This window comes from Neopelma chrysocephalum, unplaced genomic scaffold (assembly GCF_003984885.1).
Source record: "Neopelma chrysocephalum unplaced genomic scaffold, ASM398488v2 Primary Assembly neopelma1_70, whole genome shotgun sequence".
NCBI classification, from domain to species: domain Eukaryota; kingdom Metazoa; phylum Chordata; class Aves; order Passeriformes; family Pipridae; genus Neopelma; species Neopelma chrysocephalum.
The window spans coordinates 8343259-8358871 of NW_020897730.1; the positions used below are offsets into that span (position 1 = coordinate 8343259).

At 42.3% G+C, this 15613-nt stretch overlaps 2 protein-coding genes across 6 annotated transcripts in view; one reads left to right on the forward strand and one right to left on the reverse strand.

The window, feature by feature from the left end:
* Positions 1–1035: 1035 nt before the first annotated feature.
* The window catches only part of CUNH17orf50 (chromosome unknown C17orf50 homolog), a 57348-nt gene continuing 42770 nt past the window's right edge, over positions 1036–15613 (reverse strand). Inside the window, exons 4-6 of one of the 5 annotated variants that reach the window (XR_003534748.1) lie at positions 6170–6271; positions 5969–6070; positions 5329–5415 (exon numbers count right to left, since the gene is read on the reverse strand). Coding sequence is in view for 1 of the 5 variants with exons in the window: in XM_027686289.1 (XP_027542090.1) it covers positions 1462–1705; positions 3790–3941 (396 nt within the window). In the remaining 4 variants the exon portion in view is untranslated. The other 4 variants (XR_003534744.1, XM_027686289.1, XR_003534746.1 and 1 more) reach the window with 4 other exon arrangements.
* The window catches only part of VAMP2 (vesicle associated membrane protein 2), a 44826-nt gene continuing 38032 nt past the window's right edge, over positions 8820–15613 (forward strand). Inside the window, exon 1 of the mRNA XM_027686290.1 lies at positions 8820–9183. Within this exon, the coding sequence (XP_027542091.1) occupies positions 9182–9183 (2 nt within the window). The 5' untranslated portion in view covers positions 8820–9181. The remainder of the gene's footprint in view (positions 9184–15613) is intronic.

The following is a 15613-nucleotide window of genomic DNA, read 5'->3' on the forward strand; positions in this document are numbered from 1 at the left end:
ACTTGCTAGAAGGACACAGAACCAGTGAAGTCTGGGCAGAGGGGTTCATTCCTGGTAGCGGTTCATTCCTATTTGTAAATCCTGCCTAAGGTTTTCTCCTACCTATGGTACCTAATGTGCTTTGCCCTTTGGGCTTTGCACAGCTCAGTCTAGTTTCTGAAATGGTCTCGGTCTCTTGCCTAAGGAGCATTGTTTGACATTCCATAAAGGGAGCTAAGCAGTATTGTTCAAGATACTCTGGAGCACAGGAATGTTGTATATGTGGCTCTGAATTCCTCCTGTTGAAATTGTTTTCTGAGGAGGTGGAAACAAAACACAAGAATGGATGACATAGCTCAGTCAAAGTACTCCCTAGGGATAGAAAAAAAAATCAGGATTCCAGTCCCCTTACCAAACATTCATTGGAACAAAAATGGAACAGCTCCAAAAGGGGAGCAGGAAGGACACAGAGAGCCCTTAGGAAAAGGAATAATGAAACAAGTCCAGACTTCCCAGCCTGTGTTCTATCTGCTTGGCTAAATAAAAGAACCTTTAATATCAACAGCTATGGGACACTAAGTCTGTTTAACCTGTTACCAACCAAAGAGTGAGGAATTCATCCTGCATATAGAGTTGGCCAGTTGCCATAGGAGGAAAAGATTCATGCTGCTAAACTTGGGATAACCTGTTCCAGAGGCTACTTCCTCCTTTCACCTGTACTTAAGAATTCCTTAAAGATAAATAGTCTTGTGTATGCCTGGACCTTAATGCCACCCACCCCTACCATTGTGTATTGGCCTGTTATTTGGAGCTGCACTACACAGTTTTAAGAACTGCTTAAAAACTACAGTTTTGGGTTTAAGAACCCGAAGAAAGCTTAAATACTTTGAGAGTTGTGATCCTTGTTGCTTCTTTTAAGGCAAGATGCTGAATCATAAGAGAGGTGTTGAAAGCCTGTGAAAGGTCAGAAATTCTAGCAAGGTGTTTGGATGTGATCTGCAATCCTTGTGGCCTTTAGAAAGCCCCCTTCCCCCATCAAGTGCATACCCGAGCTAGTTAATTTTAAAATAAAACGTTTAATATTCCAGACCACAAGCAATACTGAAACATACCAAGGCATTGCAAGTAAGAGTAATGTACCCAGTGTTCTGCATGCAATAGTCACGTCCTTCTTTGCAGCTCAGTGGGATAATCTTGTTTCCTGGAGAGGACAAAGAAAACTGGAGATTATTTCTGAAACAATTCCTTGTCCTTAGTAGCTGAGAAATTTTTAGCTTACAGATCTTTGCTTGCAGGGTGCATGCTGGTTAAATTACTGCATGTGCAGCTGCTGTGTATAGTATGAGCTACAGTATGGCTGGAATTGCTGATGCTGCACAGGCCGGAGACCCAGTGAGCCTGAGGGATCCAAGCTTTAGCGTTTGGGATGTGGTTGGGTACTGGCAGAGCACCCACATCAGATCTTTAATCACCTCTCTGCAGTCACAGGCGGGCTGTGGCTCCTCCCCTGTCATAGTGGTCGAGCAGGCTGTGGGCAATGAAGCCGCTCTCCGAGTGCAGGGTCTCACACTTCCGGCAGGTGAGGATCTCGCATTTCGGACACATTTTCCCGGAGTGTGGCTGCCTCAAAGAACAGATTTCCTCCCGTGCTGACTTCAGCTTCTTGGAGTCTTTCCTGTGCAAACATCTCCTCTTGTCTTCAAAAAGCTGACTTCTTCCCTGAGGGCTACAACAGTCACAAAGAGAGGTGACAAGTTCAGCCTGTGCACTTCCTAGGGCAGCAGAAGCAATTATTGTGTGATTTATGAACCCTTCCACAGGCTGTACTTGTGACACACCAGGAGCAGGTGCAACATGTGGTCACCTGCAGAAAGCAGGAATGGACAGAAAAAGGGGAGTCTGGCTGTGATGGCAGTGACAAACCATCAGTTTTAGAACACAGAATGATTAAAGGATTTCCATCATTTAAACAAAACCATAAACCATAGCCAGCTAGGTAGGATCTTTAATATGCAGCTTTTCTGTGGGTGATTGTGGCACAAGCCTCGTGTGTTTGCATGAAGACAAATTCCATACAGCTCTGTGTATCTAAATTACTTGCATCTGACCTAATAGGCCTCCCCTATACCATCATAAAAGTTCTTTTTCCACTTGTGTGCACTAACAGTGCACACTAATGCTGGCCAGTAGATAAGCCCTATATTGCACCGACCTTGAACAGAGATGGAAGAGCTGAAAGAAAAGGTCTCTTGATAAAATTATATACCATTGTATTTTATATAAAACAGTGCTTGAAAATCAAGCAGCTAACCTACATAATCCCTTACAGGAGCTCACAAATCAGTGCTGAACTGTAGAAGTTATGTGATTTGGCTGTACCACTGAGAGTTCTGTAGGCCCTTGTGGCTTGAATGTGTTTAAAAACCACCACCATGCAATGTGTCTGTAGAAATATATCCAGTAAGGTCTGAAGACTGACTCTTTCCATTAATGTGAGAGCACCATGGGAGGAGGTTCCTACATTCTTGTTCAATTTCTTTTTAATGTTTTTTTTCAAACTGGGGAAGTCCGTATTTGTCACTGACAGATAAGGATCAATGTCCGGAAAACATGGGTTTACTGCTTTGCATTTGTCTGTCCCCTGAATGCACGCTTCAGTGAAATTATGAATAACAGAGAATACTCACAGATGTAATTCACTTCTTGGATGTTTGACTATGTTTCTAGTTCCTTAGCAGTGCAGCAAGATAAATCCCAAAGCCAAGCCCTTGGTATTAGTTGTGCTGCAATTAGATTAGTCTGAGAGAAAAATCTGGCTCTCAGGTTCGTTTCTGGCTAGTGTATTTTAATCTTACGTCGAGCCTGTAACCAGCTGCTGTGGCTATCAAGCTTAATGTAGTTAGCTGAGTAATTGTGGAGACTTGCGTGCATTTCCTGCTAAGACGGTAATTTCATGATAATTATCAAAGACAGACTCTTTGTAGGAGATCTGTAGGGAACACAGGTCTTGAATGAGAAAAAACAATTTTTGGAAACCCCTTCTGATCTTAGCTTGATGCATACAGTCAGTTTAATTTGTGTTAAGGAAGAATAATATGAATAATATCAAGTAGAAAGACCCAAGAAGAGAATTTCAAATCCCATGTGGATGATTATAACGGCTCAAAACTAATACATACACAAAGCAGTAAGCTCAAACTCACTTTTACCTCTGCTTACTTTTGTTGAAAAATGAATAGTTTTGCATTGCTTGTCTTTTGTTTTGCCTTTTTTCCTTCTAACTGAAAAGTAGTAAATATAAAGTACTATTGTAGGAACACAAGCAATAATTATGCTCTGATTCAAGAAACTTAGTAGCACTGACTTTGTTGGACAGTGATTTTTGCTGCTGCCCATACATTGCCATTGCCCATTACACCCTGGAGTTACAGCTGTCAGTGCAACAAAAACTGCAGCAATGTTACTCCTGGACCAGTGTCCTGGGTTGTCGGGCTGGCAGTGCTAGTGTGTATCTGGAGGAGTTGAGATGCTGCCTCTCTGAATCTCTCACTGGAAGCATTGGGAAATGGTTATAAGATGAACACACAGACACACAAGGTTTGGAGACATTCATTTTGTGTCTACTTCTGCCAGCGATTTCCTAGCTTTTAGGTCGTTTAATTAGTCCACAACTGTTTCCTTGTTTGTGAAACAGTTAATATAGCAGAGGTAACAAAAGTGTCTATGTGGCTCTTCCAGAGCTGTTCTGGAAATACTTACAAAATTTCTTGGTTAAAAATGTATACAAAATATAATCTAGGATGTACTTACAATTTATTCTTAGGAGACCCAGAGAAAAGGCTCAGTCCAGAAAATCTCTTCTTAAATAGCCGCTCTCGCTTTTTTCGGCTGTGCTTCCCATCTCCTGTGCTTCCTTCCATGAGGTCCTTCTTTCCTTTGTGCCAGCTCATTTTATCTGTCATAACAACCCCACCTGCTCAGATGAAAACAGAAGTCTGAGTAGCTTTTCGAAAGCCTCTCCCTTGCTTGTTGTACCTGGCGAAGTCTGGATGTGTTAATCTACCTGCAAAGGGTCCTGGTTACACAGGAGGTTCAGTTGAGATCAGGGAGCAGCTGCTTTCCATCAGATGAAGCAAATACCTGCTCTGAAAAATCCTGCAGACACAAGGTGACTCTGGGTATTCTTGCTCTATTCCACGTAATTATGGAAAGTAGGCTTGGACATTAAACACAATGAATATTTCCCTCTACATGCTCTCTTTCATGATGAAGCTGGTTGCTTAAACCAAGAGCAGAGGCGGCTCGTTTGATAGAAGCGAAGAGACAGGATCCAGTGAAACAGCTTTGTGCAGAGAACAGAAGCAGTGAAACAAATGTGAGATGGAACAAACACTGCAAAGCAAAAACCAGAACCCTGAAAAGATGAAGAACCAACTGGGGATTTTAGTTAAGGATTGGAAATTGTTTCCTTTTTCTTTTGATAAAGCAGTTGATTAGGCTGCATTTCCGCGTTGTGATGCTTTGTCTCCAAGAATTATCCCTTTGGCCTCTCTGATTGAATTAGTCTCTCTGTGCTACATTTGATACTTGGTAATTGCATTAACTTTTGGTTGCTTGACTTGGAGGGTCATGTTCACCCCCTCCTATGTCTATTGTCTTGTTCCTGCCTGTTAAAAATATTTTCCACAAATCTTCTATACAAAATCACACAAAGTTTGTGGGCTTAAAAACAAAATTGACAATCATTTTGAACTTTTCTGCTTTTACTCTTCATCTTTTCTCTCCTTATATGCTGCTCTCCCCTCAATCCCTCCCAGCCTTTTAAGTACAGTTCTCCATAACCAGTTCATACCTTAGGACACACACAGGCAGGAGCGACTGGGACTCATGTACAAATGCTTTGCAGGATCACACCTTGAAACAGTTTTAAGTTGTGTTATAATCATTTACCAAAATTACATGGTAATTTCCTTGTAAAGGTAAATTCCTTGAAGGAACATAGAGTGACACACCTTGCTGCTCAGGCTTGGTCATGAGACACCCAGTGTTTTAACAGAACCCAGGTAAGTTGGACTTGTATATCCCACAGAAATGGCCGAAAAGACCATTTATGAAAGGAATTACAAACAGTTCACTGACCTGTAAAAGGAAACTGTCACTAAAGAATTACTAAGATGTGAAGGAATAGAAGTTGTGATTGAAAGAATATTTACACACGTCACAATTACAGGCTTTGGGTTTTAATTGGTGACAAAATAATCTGCAAATTCAAGACCCATTTTAGGCATACAGTGGTGCTGAGGTGAAGCTCTGCAGAACAGAACAATCTGTGTCTAATAAAATCAGCACCTGGGGAGGCAGACATCTACCTTGCTTCTGACAAGGGAGCTTCAAAGGCTTCTCACTGAAGGGTCTTTCAGTACTGATACCACTTGTCTAAAAGATCAAGAGAAGAAAATGTAACATCGAAAATAAACATGTAAAAATTGGTAACAAAGCACTGAAGATAGATCTTTTTTTAAGCTTTTTAGACAATTTTGAAAAATTATACTTTGGACATGTACAGTATTTAATTTCTCTTTTAAAGATGAATTTATCTGGTTATGTGGAGTGTAATTAATTCTAATGATGTGAGGGGAAATCCTTCTATACTTTAACTATCTGTTTAAAAGTGTTGCCAAATCAGATCTGAATACCCAGTATTTGAATAATTGATTTATTTGCCTTGCTTTTCTTCTCTGCTTAAATCTTGTGAAACTTGACTACCATTGCTTTCTTTCTACCAACCAATTGTTCTCACCTTTCTTATCTAGCACTAATGGAGTTGTTTTGTTAATTACTCTTTAAAATGGGGATCGTACTTGCAGATCTGGGAGAAAATATGTTTCCTTCAGATGAAGATCATATATCAGCAATGGACAACATTTTCAGGAACCTCAATGTTTTATCTGTAGGTTGTCTTTAGTTCATTATAAGCAAGGTCTAGTACCTGCAAGACTTCAGATGCCAAAACTGATCTGCACAGATGCTGATTGTTGATGGCTTTCATTTCTGGATGTCCTGAGCCGTGTATTGGTGGCTCTGAAACTGCCTTCATAGATAAAATTTGACTTCAGGACAAAATATTAATTATGAATGGGGTAAAAAAACCAACAGCAACAGTTTACAAAAGACTGATTGTTTTCCCTACCCAAGACTGGCAGGCTGAAGATGCAGGAAACTCTCTTCCAAAAGCAGAGCATTTCCATGGCCGTCCCTCCAACTGTCGCAGCCGTGATTCAGCTGTTGTCCTCTGGAGTAAAAGTACCGAACAGAATAAGAGGTAAAATCTTCGTGGCAGGGACTGTCATGCAAACACACAGAGTAAAAGATGCCAGACAAGAAAGGATGTCTGGAGAGAGGAAATTACATGAATAGCAACTTGGGGAGAATTTCTTGGTGTCCGCACGATGCAGCTTTTCTGATCCACTTGTGTGTTTTAAATGAATTTTCAACTGTTGGAACTAATTCTGATCGTATTATTTTGCCACCACAGGGTGTCTCTGCATCTCTTCTTTCACCAAAGGCTTTGGTAGCCTTTAATGGCAGTCTGTGAGCTCAAGGGAATGTAGGGCTAAAGGAAAATGTCCCCCAGTTTAGCTGTGAATTTTCTTCAGGATCATGATGTTGGATTGGAATGGTGATGCCTTCATTAGCTGGTAGGAAATTCTTCTTTAGCAGCCACAGTCCAGTGATGTTATTTAATTTGGTTTTGAGAACTCTCCTGTATCACATCAGAGAAAGCTGTGGCCATATGCTGTGGTGCACTGTTCCAACTTCAGCTCATTCTGCACTCTTTTCACAAGGTTTGAGGTATTATTCCTGTACTGACACGTTTCTACTAATTTTTAATTTTTCTGACTGCCATTTCACCTTTATGCTCATGGGTGTATTTTCTGTTCCCCTTCAATCAGGATAAAGCTGGCATGAAGTCAGCATAGACACTGTATCATGTGCTCTGGATAGTTTGTATAATAAAACATTTTAATAAGTTGGTTTTGGAGTCTTCCAGGGCTTTTTTTTTTTTGAGTCTTTTGAGCTTCGGTCTGGCATCAATACTTGTTCCACCCTCCACATAACAACATGAAGTGATAGCACAGAAGGAGCAATTAGTAGGTCCTTCTGTCTCAGAATCTCCTGGCCTCACAGCCTTGCATGACTTTTCACTTCCTCAGTATGTGAGCGTGGTTTGGGTTTGAAGACTGGTGGCAGGTGGTACCTGTACTCAGTGTATGCCTATGTGGGGGTGTTGGTGTGGCTGTGTGCTACAGGGGTATCAGATAAATGTATCTTTGTCTAGGATATCTGAAAAGTAAACCATCCTCAGGAGGAAAGATTGTGGAGGAATACCAGATGAAAAGTGCTGAGCTAAATAATCTGTGGATGGATAAAGCTTAAAGCTAGTCAGGAATCTTCTGACTGTCATCAGGGCATATCAATTGGTTGAAACTCCATCTTTACATAGAGAAAATCCACTTTGATTTTTTTTTTTTGCTTCCATCAGAAAAAGCTTCTCAGGGCCAGGCTATTATGATGGCAATATGTGACCACGCCCTTAGTGATGTGGTCAAATGTAGAAAACTAAGGCTCAAAGTGACATTTATTCATTCATGCAAATAATTACCTTCATTAGAAGAGACAGACTCACCCTCCAGTGGCAGCAGGTATGATGAGTCTTTAATGCCATGAGGAAGCTCTCAGGCAGCAGAGGGAGAGGGGAGAGAGGTTCCTGTGACTAAGTCACTATGAAGAGTTCCACCATTCCCCCAAATGTTTGGATCCCCTTCAGAGCTGACAGCCAAGGGCTTGCATCTGAGGCTGTGACAGCATCTGAGCCTGGATTTAGGCAATAGCTGTGTCCTAAGGTCTGGGCTGTGTACCACCACTGTGGGTGTTGTCACATTCCTTGGTTACTTTCTCTGTGAAAATATTCAACTTGATACCAAGTTTAGAAATTGGGACAGATGTGTTCCTCACCCCTAGTACCTGTGCCTTTGCCTGTTACTTTGAGGAACAATTTACCTTTTCTTTGACTCCTGCATCAAAACCCACAGATATTACCTGATGACACTGTTGTACTTTATCTACAAAAGGCACCTCGAGATCTGAGGTCTTACTTACAAAAGCTTCTCTGTGTTCTGGGTAAGCCCTTGCCTTACCCAGATACCTGGTTTTAACAGCTTGTGCTATCTGTCACTGACATTGATGGAAAGGCAGTGACAGGTAAGGTATCTTTTTACAAGCAAAATGGAAGAAGTTATTACTGGGGACAGTGATGTTAAGTGCCACTTCTTGAAAACCTTTCTTCTTCCTTGACCTCTGTTTAGAGTATATGATGGCCTTAGTTTGAATGTAAAAGAGCACATTCTGCTTCAGAAGAAGTTTTGTGCTGTACAAGGGTGTGGGACATGCAAGGGAAGTGCTGACGGTTATGAAGGAGTTTCAAGGGTGAAGTTGGATGCCTGGGCTTAGGTTGAGTGTGAGGTGAAGTTAAAGCCAGGAGCACAGAGACTTGGCAACTACTGTAATTCATCTGAGATACAACCATTTCACAATCAGTGGCTGATCCAGTAGCTTCTCTGTCTCTGGGTTTGCTCTGTGTTGTGGGTAGGCATTATAATCCTGACAGCTTGCCTTTTTTCATTCACGAGTACTCACCCATGACGGCATGGACTGGATAGCAATACCTTTCATGCTTCTCTTCCTTTATTTTCCTCTCTCGCTCTCTTCCCCCCCCCCCCTTTCTTTCTAGAAAAGAGAGGGAAACAGAAGGTGGTTGCAGAAAGACACAAACGTTTTCACCTAAATCCCCCCAAGCGTCCTGGCTGGACTAAGCCCCGCTCCGGTGACCACACCCAGCTAGACGCTGCCTGCTCCGCACGGGGAGGAGGAGGCGGGATGTGGCAGGAGCTGGAGCCTCCGTTCGCGTTCGTCACTCCAGGACTTTCTCCTGGCTGGCGTGAGGGTGGGGAGGGGGTACCTCCGTGCCTTGCCTCTATTTCCTACCCTGTGATGAGGCGCAGGCATGCTCAGTAGCCGGTGCCTACCCCTCCTATCTCAGCAACAGTGCCTACAACAGTAGGAGAGCGTTGGCAGCAGGCGCGGAGCCGGAAAGCCATCTTTGCTGGAGAGGGAGGCAGCAGACCCCGCTCGGCCCCTCGCCATGTGAGTACCGGGGGCTGCGCCCGCCCCGCCGGGGCCAGCCCCTGCCCCGGGGCTCGGAGGGACGGGGAGCTGCCCTGTTGCTTCCGCAGGGCGTCGGTCCGTGTCAGGGTGTGCGGCGGGGTGGGGTGAGGGGATAGGCACAGGGATGGAAGGTGGGGAGCTGCCGGAGCCCCGCGGCCGGCACCGTGAGGGTGCGGGCGCTGGGAAGGGCTCGCAGGGCGTGGGCTCGGCGGCAGCACCAGCCGGGTCTGACGTGCCTGCTGCTGCTGGTGACCTGCGAGCGCTCAGAGGGCTCGCACTGCTGCTTATCCAGCTGCCAGGCAGCAGCGGAGAGGTTTATTGACACGTTTCTAGCTCGGATTAATACTGAAAGGGAAGCGCTGGGCCAAGATCCTCAACAGGTTCAAGTCAGGATTGTTCAATAGCGTGAGTCACAGTCGGCGGTGCTGCTCCACAGGAAATGGGTCCTGTCTGCTTTCACTGTTTAATGAAATGTTTTCTCAAATGCTGGCTATCTGATAAGTTCAGCCTCAGCATCTCCAGTACCAATGGCTTCCTGTCAGCAGTGCTTGATAGTAATCTGTTCCTTCTTGTTTGTATCTCTCCAAATAGCTCTTCCAAGTCTTTAGATTTAGCATTAACGAAAGCATTAACGTTCTGTGGTAGGCAGTGATGAAACCTCCAAAGTCAATTCTGAAACCAGAAGTGTTCTGAGGTAAGTAGGAATTGATCAGACTCCTCTTCATTCACAAAAGAATTCAGGCAGCTAAATGCATCATTTTACTATTGTCTCAACTCATTCTCAGTGACTCTTAAGGGACAGCCAGAGAAGATGTCTAAACCAGTCATTTGTGCTGGTATTGGGTGATCTTTGAAGAACTGGAGCTTGGTTGATGCAAAGAAGGTGAGGAGTGCAGTCTTGGCAGTCTGTGATTAAATTACTTTTAAAATATTTCCAATGACCAACTGTTTTTCATGAAGCATTTTCAAAATAAAGTCTATAATCACATATTCTGAAATGTTGGCTTTTTTCTTAAATGCTATTTCCTGTATGATATCTCAGACAATAAGCTTTTGTCCATGATGTCCAAAATATTTCCAAAGCAAGGCACTCCTTGGAAGTAAAAAAATTGCTGTCTAATAGAAGAATCCTTATATAAACACTGAAGTCTATCTAGTAAACCCAGTTCATTGTAACTTCCTGTTGCCTAGCTGTGTTTAGACTGAGCCAGGTGATGACTTCAAATACTTTTATCTATATGTGAGCTGTTCTTCAATGATTAATATAAGAGTTTGCTGTTGCAGTTCTATACTATTTAAGCTGTTCTGACACTAAGCAATAATTGAGGTAATGTTTAATGTAACGTGTGCATGTTTCAGTCTTGGTGTAAATAGGTATTTGTGATAGCATTTGTAAACGAAGCAGAACGGATGATGCTAATATAACTCAGTCATATTTTTTCTGTAGGAGATTTGCATCAGACTTCTGACAAAAGTTAGAAGAAAAAGGGAAAGCAGTTTTTGTCTAATTTGACAATATAGACTTTCAGTTTGATAATCAAAAGAAAGCCAAGACAAATAAGCAGCTTGTCATTGGCAGTGTCAGTCAGCTTCTGTTTCATTGCCTTATACTGTAATGAAAACTTTTCTTTGAACATCTATCTGCATGAATATCATGTCCCAGTGATGAACAACAGAGATAAGTGTCCATTAGCTACTAGCTTGTAGCAGCAGCAACAGTTGTAGTTTACTGACTATAAGAGCTGGTTGCTAGTGAGCACCAAATGCTCTGCAGAGGTTACTCTGCTGTTACACCTGTGCTGTTACACCTGTGCTGTTACACCGGCTCCTCGTGTGCCTGTACAGACGTGCACGTGAGACACGGTGCTGTGTCTTCAGCTGGTGTGAACTGCTGTTCATAAAGATCTCCTTCACTGGGTCAAATGCCAGCTCCATCTGTCCCATGTCCTGTCCCTTAAAGCAGCTTGCAGGGAGTGCTCAGGGAAGAGTACAGTGGGTATGCAGTGGTATTCCCAGAATACTTTCCCAGTTTCCAACAATTTAAGGCTTGGGCAATGTCTGGACCTGAGGAGAGTTCTTTGTATTTCATGACTCCTGATGGGTTCTGTTCTTTCAGTAAGGTGTTTAGTTGCTTGGTTTGTGGTGTCCTGGGGCAAGGAGCTCCACAGCTGGACCGTATAGGGTGTGAAAGTGGCTTCCTGTTGGTTTTGAGCTGGCAGGTAATAGGTTCCTTCTGATCTTACTCGTGTTGGAAACCAGAGAAAAGTGTTCCTTATTCACCATGTTTTCTGTGATTCATGGTTGTGCATCACTCCAGCAGACCTGCCTGAGTTACGTCAGGTGGGAATCTGTCCCTATGGCCTCTATCACAGTGAGTACAACAGGGCAGGTGAGATACATTCAGGTTACAGACAACTTTCACTTTTGTGCAGGCACAGAGAGGAAACTGTGACATCAAAAGGTTGAATGACAGGAGAAGGATATAAAAGGGATTTAAAGCAAGAACGGAGAAGGGTTGCACCTTGCTAGTGGAGCTGAGAAAATTGTTCCAGGTGTAAGGAAGAGCACACAAACTTATTTGGAGATGTGAAGGAGATGAGAACAAAATGGTGCTCAAAGTTGAGGTGCTTATAGGATTTGTTCCTCCCTGGAAAACAGACCAACAGCAGCAGGTGAAGTATATGGTTTTGTTTCTTTTACAATGGTCACAACTCAATAGGTAATTATATATAATAGTAGCTCACAGCATCATGTCATCTGTTGTTTACAGACAGGTCAGTGACTAGACAGCAGGGTGCCTTTGATTACACTAATCCAATACAAATGTGCTCTATTGCAGGGTACAACTTTTGTGAGACAAGCAGCAAAGCAAAGCACCTGGCTCTCCCTGGGGCAAAATTGTATCTCATTCCTTGGGTAGCAGTTAGAGCTTCCTAAAAAAAAATCCTTCTGCCTGTTTTAGAGCAGCAAGGGGTACATCCTGGAGGGGATGGATGGGATTTAAATGGTTCCAGCAATAGTAATGAGTCTGTTCTTATTGAATGTCTATTCAGTTTCTCAGAGTAGAATGTCATGGCTATGGTCTCCTGCTGTTAGTAGAGCAGTACTTAGCCCTGCTTTTGTGGGCATAATTTTATAAAACTTGACAAAATCTCCCTACTCTTCTCTTGTACTGATCAGCAGAGACAAACCAACTCAGTGCAGTACTCTACACAGTCCTCATCCACTGCTTTTAGGGAGTTAAAGTGGCTTACAAAAGTGCATGCAGCTAGTGCATGTCCTAGGAAAGTCTAACAAGCATGAAATGGAGGGATAAATTTTCTAAGTGGTGCAGCTGTTCCGTGCTGTAGGTGCCTGTGTTCCCTTAGAAATATGTTTCCCAAGAGCTCTGCAAATCCATGGGAGCAGGAAGATTTGAATCCACTGGAGCTCTGTGGCTTTTACATGTGGCAGGCACCTGCCTCCGACCCAGCCAAGCTAAGTTCAGTATTGACATGTGCTGATATTCTGCCTCCTCCCTACAGTCAGCCAGAGGGACCCAGGGTTTGAGAGTCTTTTAGTATTGGTTCACACAACCATAGCTATGAAGGAGTGGGTTGTTCTTCTCATTTAAGGGACGTAATGGAGCTCGTAGTGAAAATAATCAGGCTGTACTCAGGGCTGTGTACATGAGAAGAGGATGTTGAGAAGGGGAAAGCACCCAATTTTCAACATGGTTCTATTCAGACTCTTGTTTGCTGGTTCTAAGGCTCACAGCTCTTGAGGTAAGAGCCTTGAAGTAAGGGCATTGCGAATGGGAGCTGCTTTTAATCTGCTGCTTTGAAACATTACCAGAGGGGTGTTTGTGTTTTTTTTCATTGTTTGCTTCCCTCGACTTGCTCTCTTGTGGCATCATGCAGACACAGATCATCTTCATGTACTGCTTTAAAAATAAATGCTTCAAGCTCCCATGAAGTGTTATTCCTGGTACACTCAACTTGCCATTTGAAATAAGGGTGGCCCAAGTAGGTCATGAATCTTTTGGATGCTTGGGTGATGAATGTTTGAAAGTGTAGAGATTAAACTGAATGGTGTCTTGAGGACCTCAGTGAAGAAAGTAATCTCAGAATGGGAGCAACTGAGAATTATATGTGACAAGTACAGATGTTCTCCAAAGCAGGCTAATGTGAGGTAGATGAAACCCAAATATATTTAGTTGGGTGGTCCCTTCCTTGTGAATTAGCTCTCATTCGTTCTGCCATGCACCAGCCATTGTTCCTGTTGACTTACAGGCATTTTACATAGATAGTTCCAGCTGTGGAGGACACTTAAAGTGGCTGCACTAGAAGCTGGATTGGTCTGCCATAGGAACATTCCCCCTTTTTAGGTGCTATTTACATAATTAAATATTAATTATTCCTCAAAAATTAGGCCGTAGAGCCATGTTTGTGTGCACACGTGTGTACAGGATGTTCCCGGTGTGAACAGGCAGGGACAGCTCTTCTGCCACCATTTGTAGGGTGCAGAACACATGGAAGATGCTCCTTGACAACTTTAGCCAAATGTCTACAGTGCCCTGGAAGAGGCAGGACAGACTGTCCCAAAATAGTTCAAATTGACTGAACTGTTCGTTTTAAGCGATTACAACTCAGAATATTCTCTCCCCTACGTCACTCAGTGTTCTCTGCTGTCATTATTCGTAGCCATTACCTGCAATTAACTGGGCTGATTTAATGATGCAATTCTCTTTTTCCTGAGGTCTGTGCTTGAGCCCTTTAAACTCTATTCACTGAAGAACCATCAAATGATTGCAAGGCTTTTTTTTTTCAACTGCTCAGTTATGACAACCTTATGTTTTTTCAGTGTAAAGAAGTAACTCATTGAAATGGAGCTGTCTGTACATTTGCAAGTAAGTGTTTTGTCAGTTGCAATTCTGTTACGGCTTCTGTACTGGGTGAAATAATGAGAATGGAAGTTCCTCACCAAATGATCTGAATTATGTGATCCAGTTCCATGATCTTTTCTGATGAAAAATTTAATGAGAAACATAAAAATATTTATATTTCACAATAAATGAGAGAAAAATTTAATTTTTCTGCTTTTTAACTTACACCCAGACTCCGTATCACAGGGTCAAAAGAGAACTCTTCTAGAAAATAGAGTTTTTCCTATGAACACCTTTTAGAAGATAAAAGCCACATTATTTCAGGAGTTGTGGTTTGTTGTTTTTTTTTTTTTAAAGTACCTTCTCATCTTTTGCAGTGCACTCTCAATGTAAACCAGTAAATGTATGGGAATGGTTTCCAGTATTGATCACTGCATATTTGGAAGCACTAGAGAGCTGACAGTTTGTATTTATGAGGAGTCAGTGCTGTGAACTTCACTGAAGGTTTTAGTATTATGCAATATGTCATTACTATGCCGAATTGAAATGGCCTTTGCAAGTACCTAGAGACAGAATCAGAAGTGCTGGGTGGTAGGAGCACACCAGAGACTGTGATGTGTCCTGCTTCATTCAATGGTGTCCTTGTGCTGGAGTCTAAGTAGGCAAGCAAGTGTCCATAGAGTTTCCAAAACTCCTTACGGAGTCTGGGAAAGAGCTGAAGAGAGGAAATGCACAGCAGCAAGTGTGGTACTGAACTGTTCTTAGTCCCTGATACTGGATAGGTGCTGATTTTCTTTTAAGATGCTTACACAAGATCCAGATGGGAATTTATATATTGACCTTTTAAAATTTTAATTGGAAATTTAAATTTGAAAAGTGAACAGTATTAAAAATGCAGTCATTGTAGCAAAAAGGTTTTTCTTATTTCCTATTCTGGATGGAGGAAAATGTGTTATGTTACAAAATTATCAAAAGATTTCTTTGCATTGTAGGAAATCAAGTTGCAAAATTTGGTTTGAAATAACTTCTTTAAGGACTGTAGCGCATGTGTTCAGGAGAAATATTTTGCAGACTGTTTCGGGAGATACTAAAAAATCTGACTGGATGATGTCCTAAGCAAGTTCATCTAATGGGCTCTGCTTTGAACAGATGGTTGCACTAGATGATCTCCAGAGGTTGCTTCCAACCTCAGTGCTTCTTTGATTCTATTTGAAAAGGTCAGTCCAAATTGAATATGTTCAAGCTAATTAAACTAACATTTGGCTCTTTCCCAAACATTTAAGATATTGATGTTTCATCCATGACAACTTGGTAGCATTTTGATTTTCAACCTGTTGGCAGTGGATGCCACAGAAATACCTCTAATAGAAGGGGAAAATATATGGCATTCAGGAAAGGAGGAAATGTGGGAGCTTAAAAAAATGTAGATCACTGGAATGCATTATTAAATTTGGCTTAAATGCAAAAGTTCATGTTCCTCCTACAGAGAACAAAACCCAGGTTCCCTGCAAGTGAGCTTTCTCATCTTTCATTTTCAATGCCATC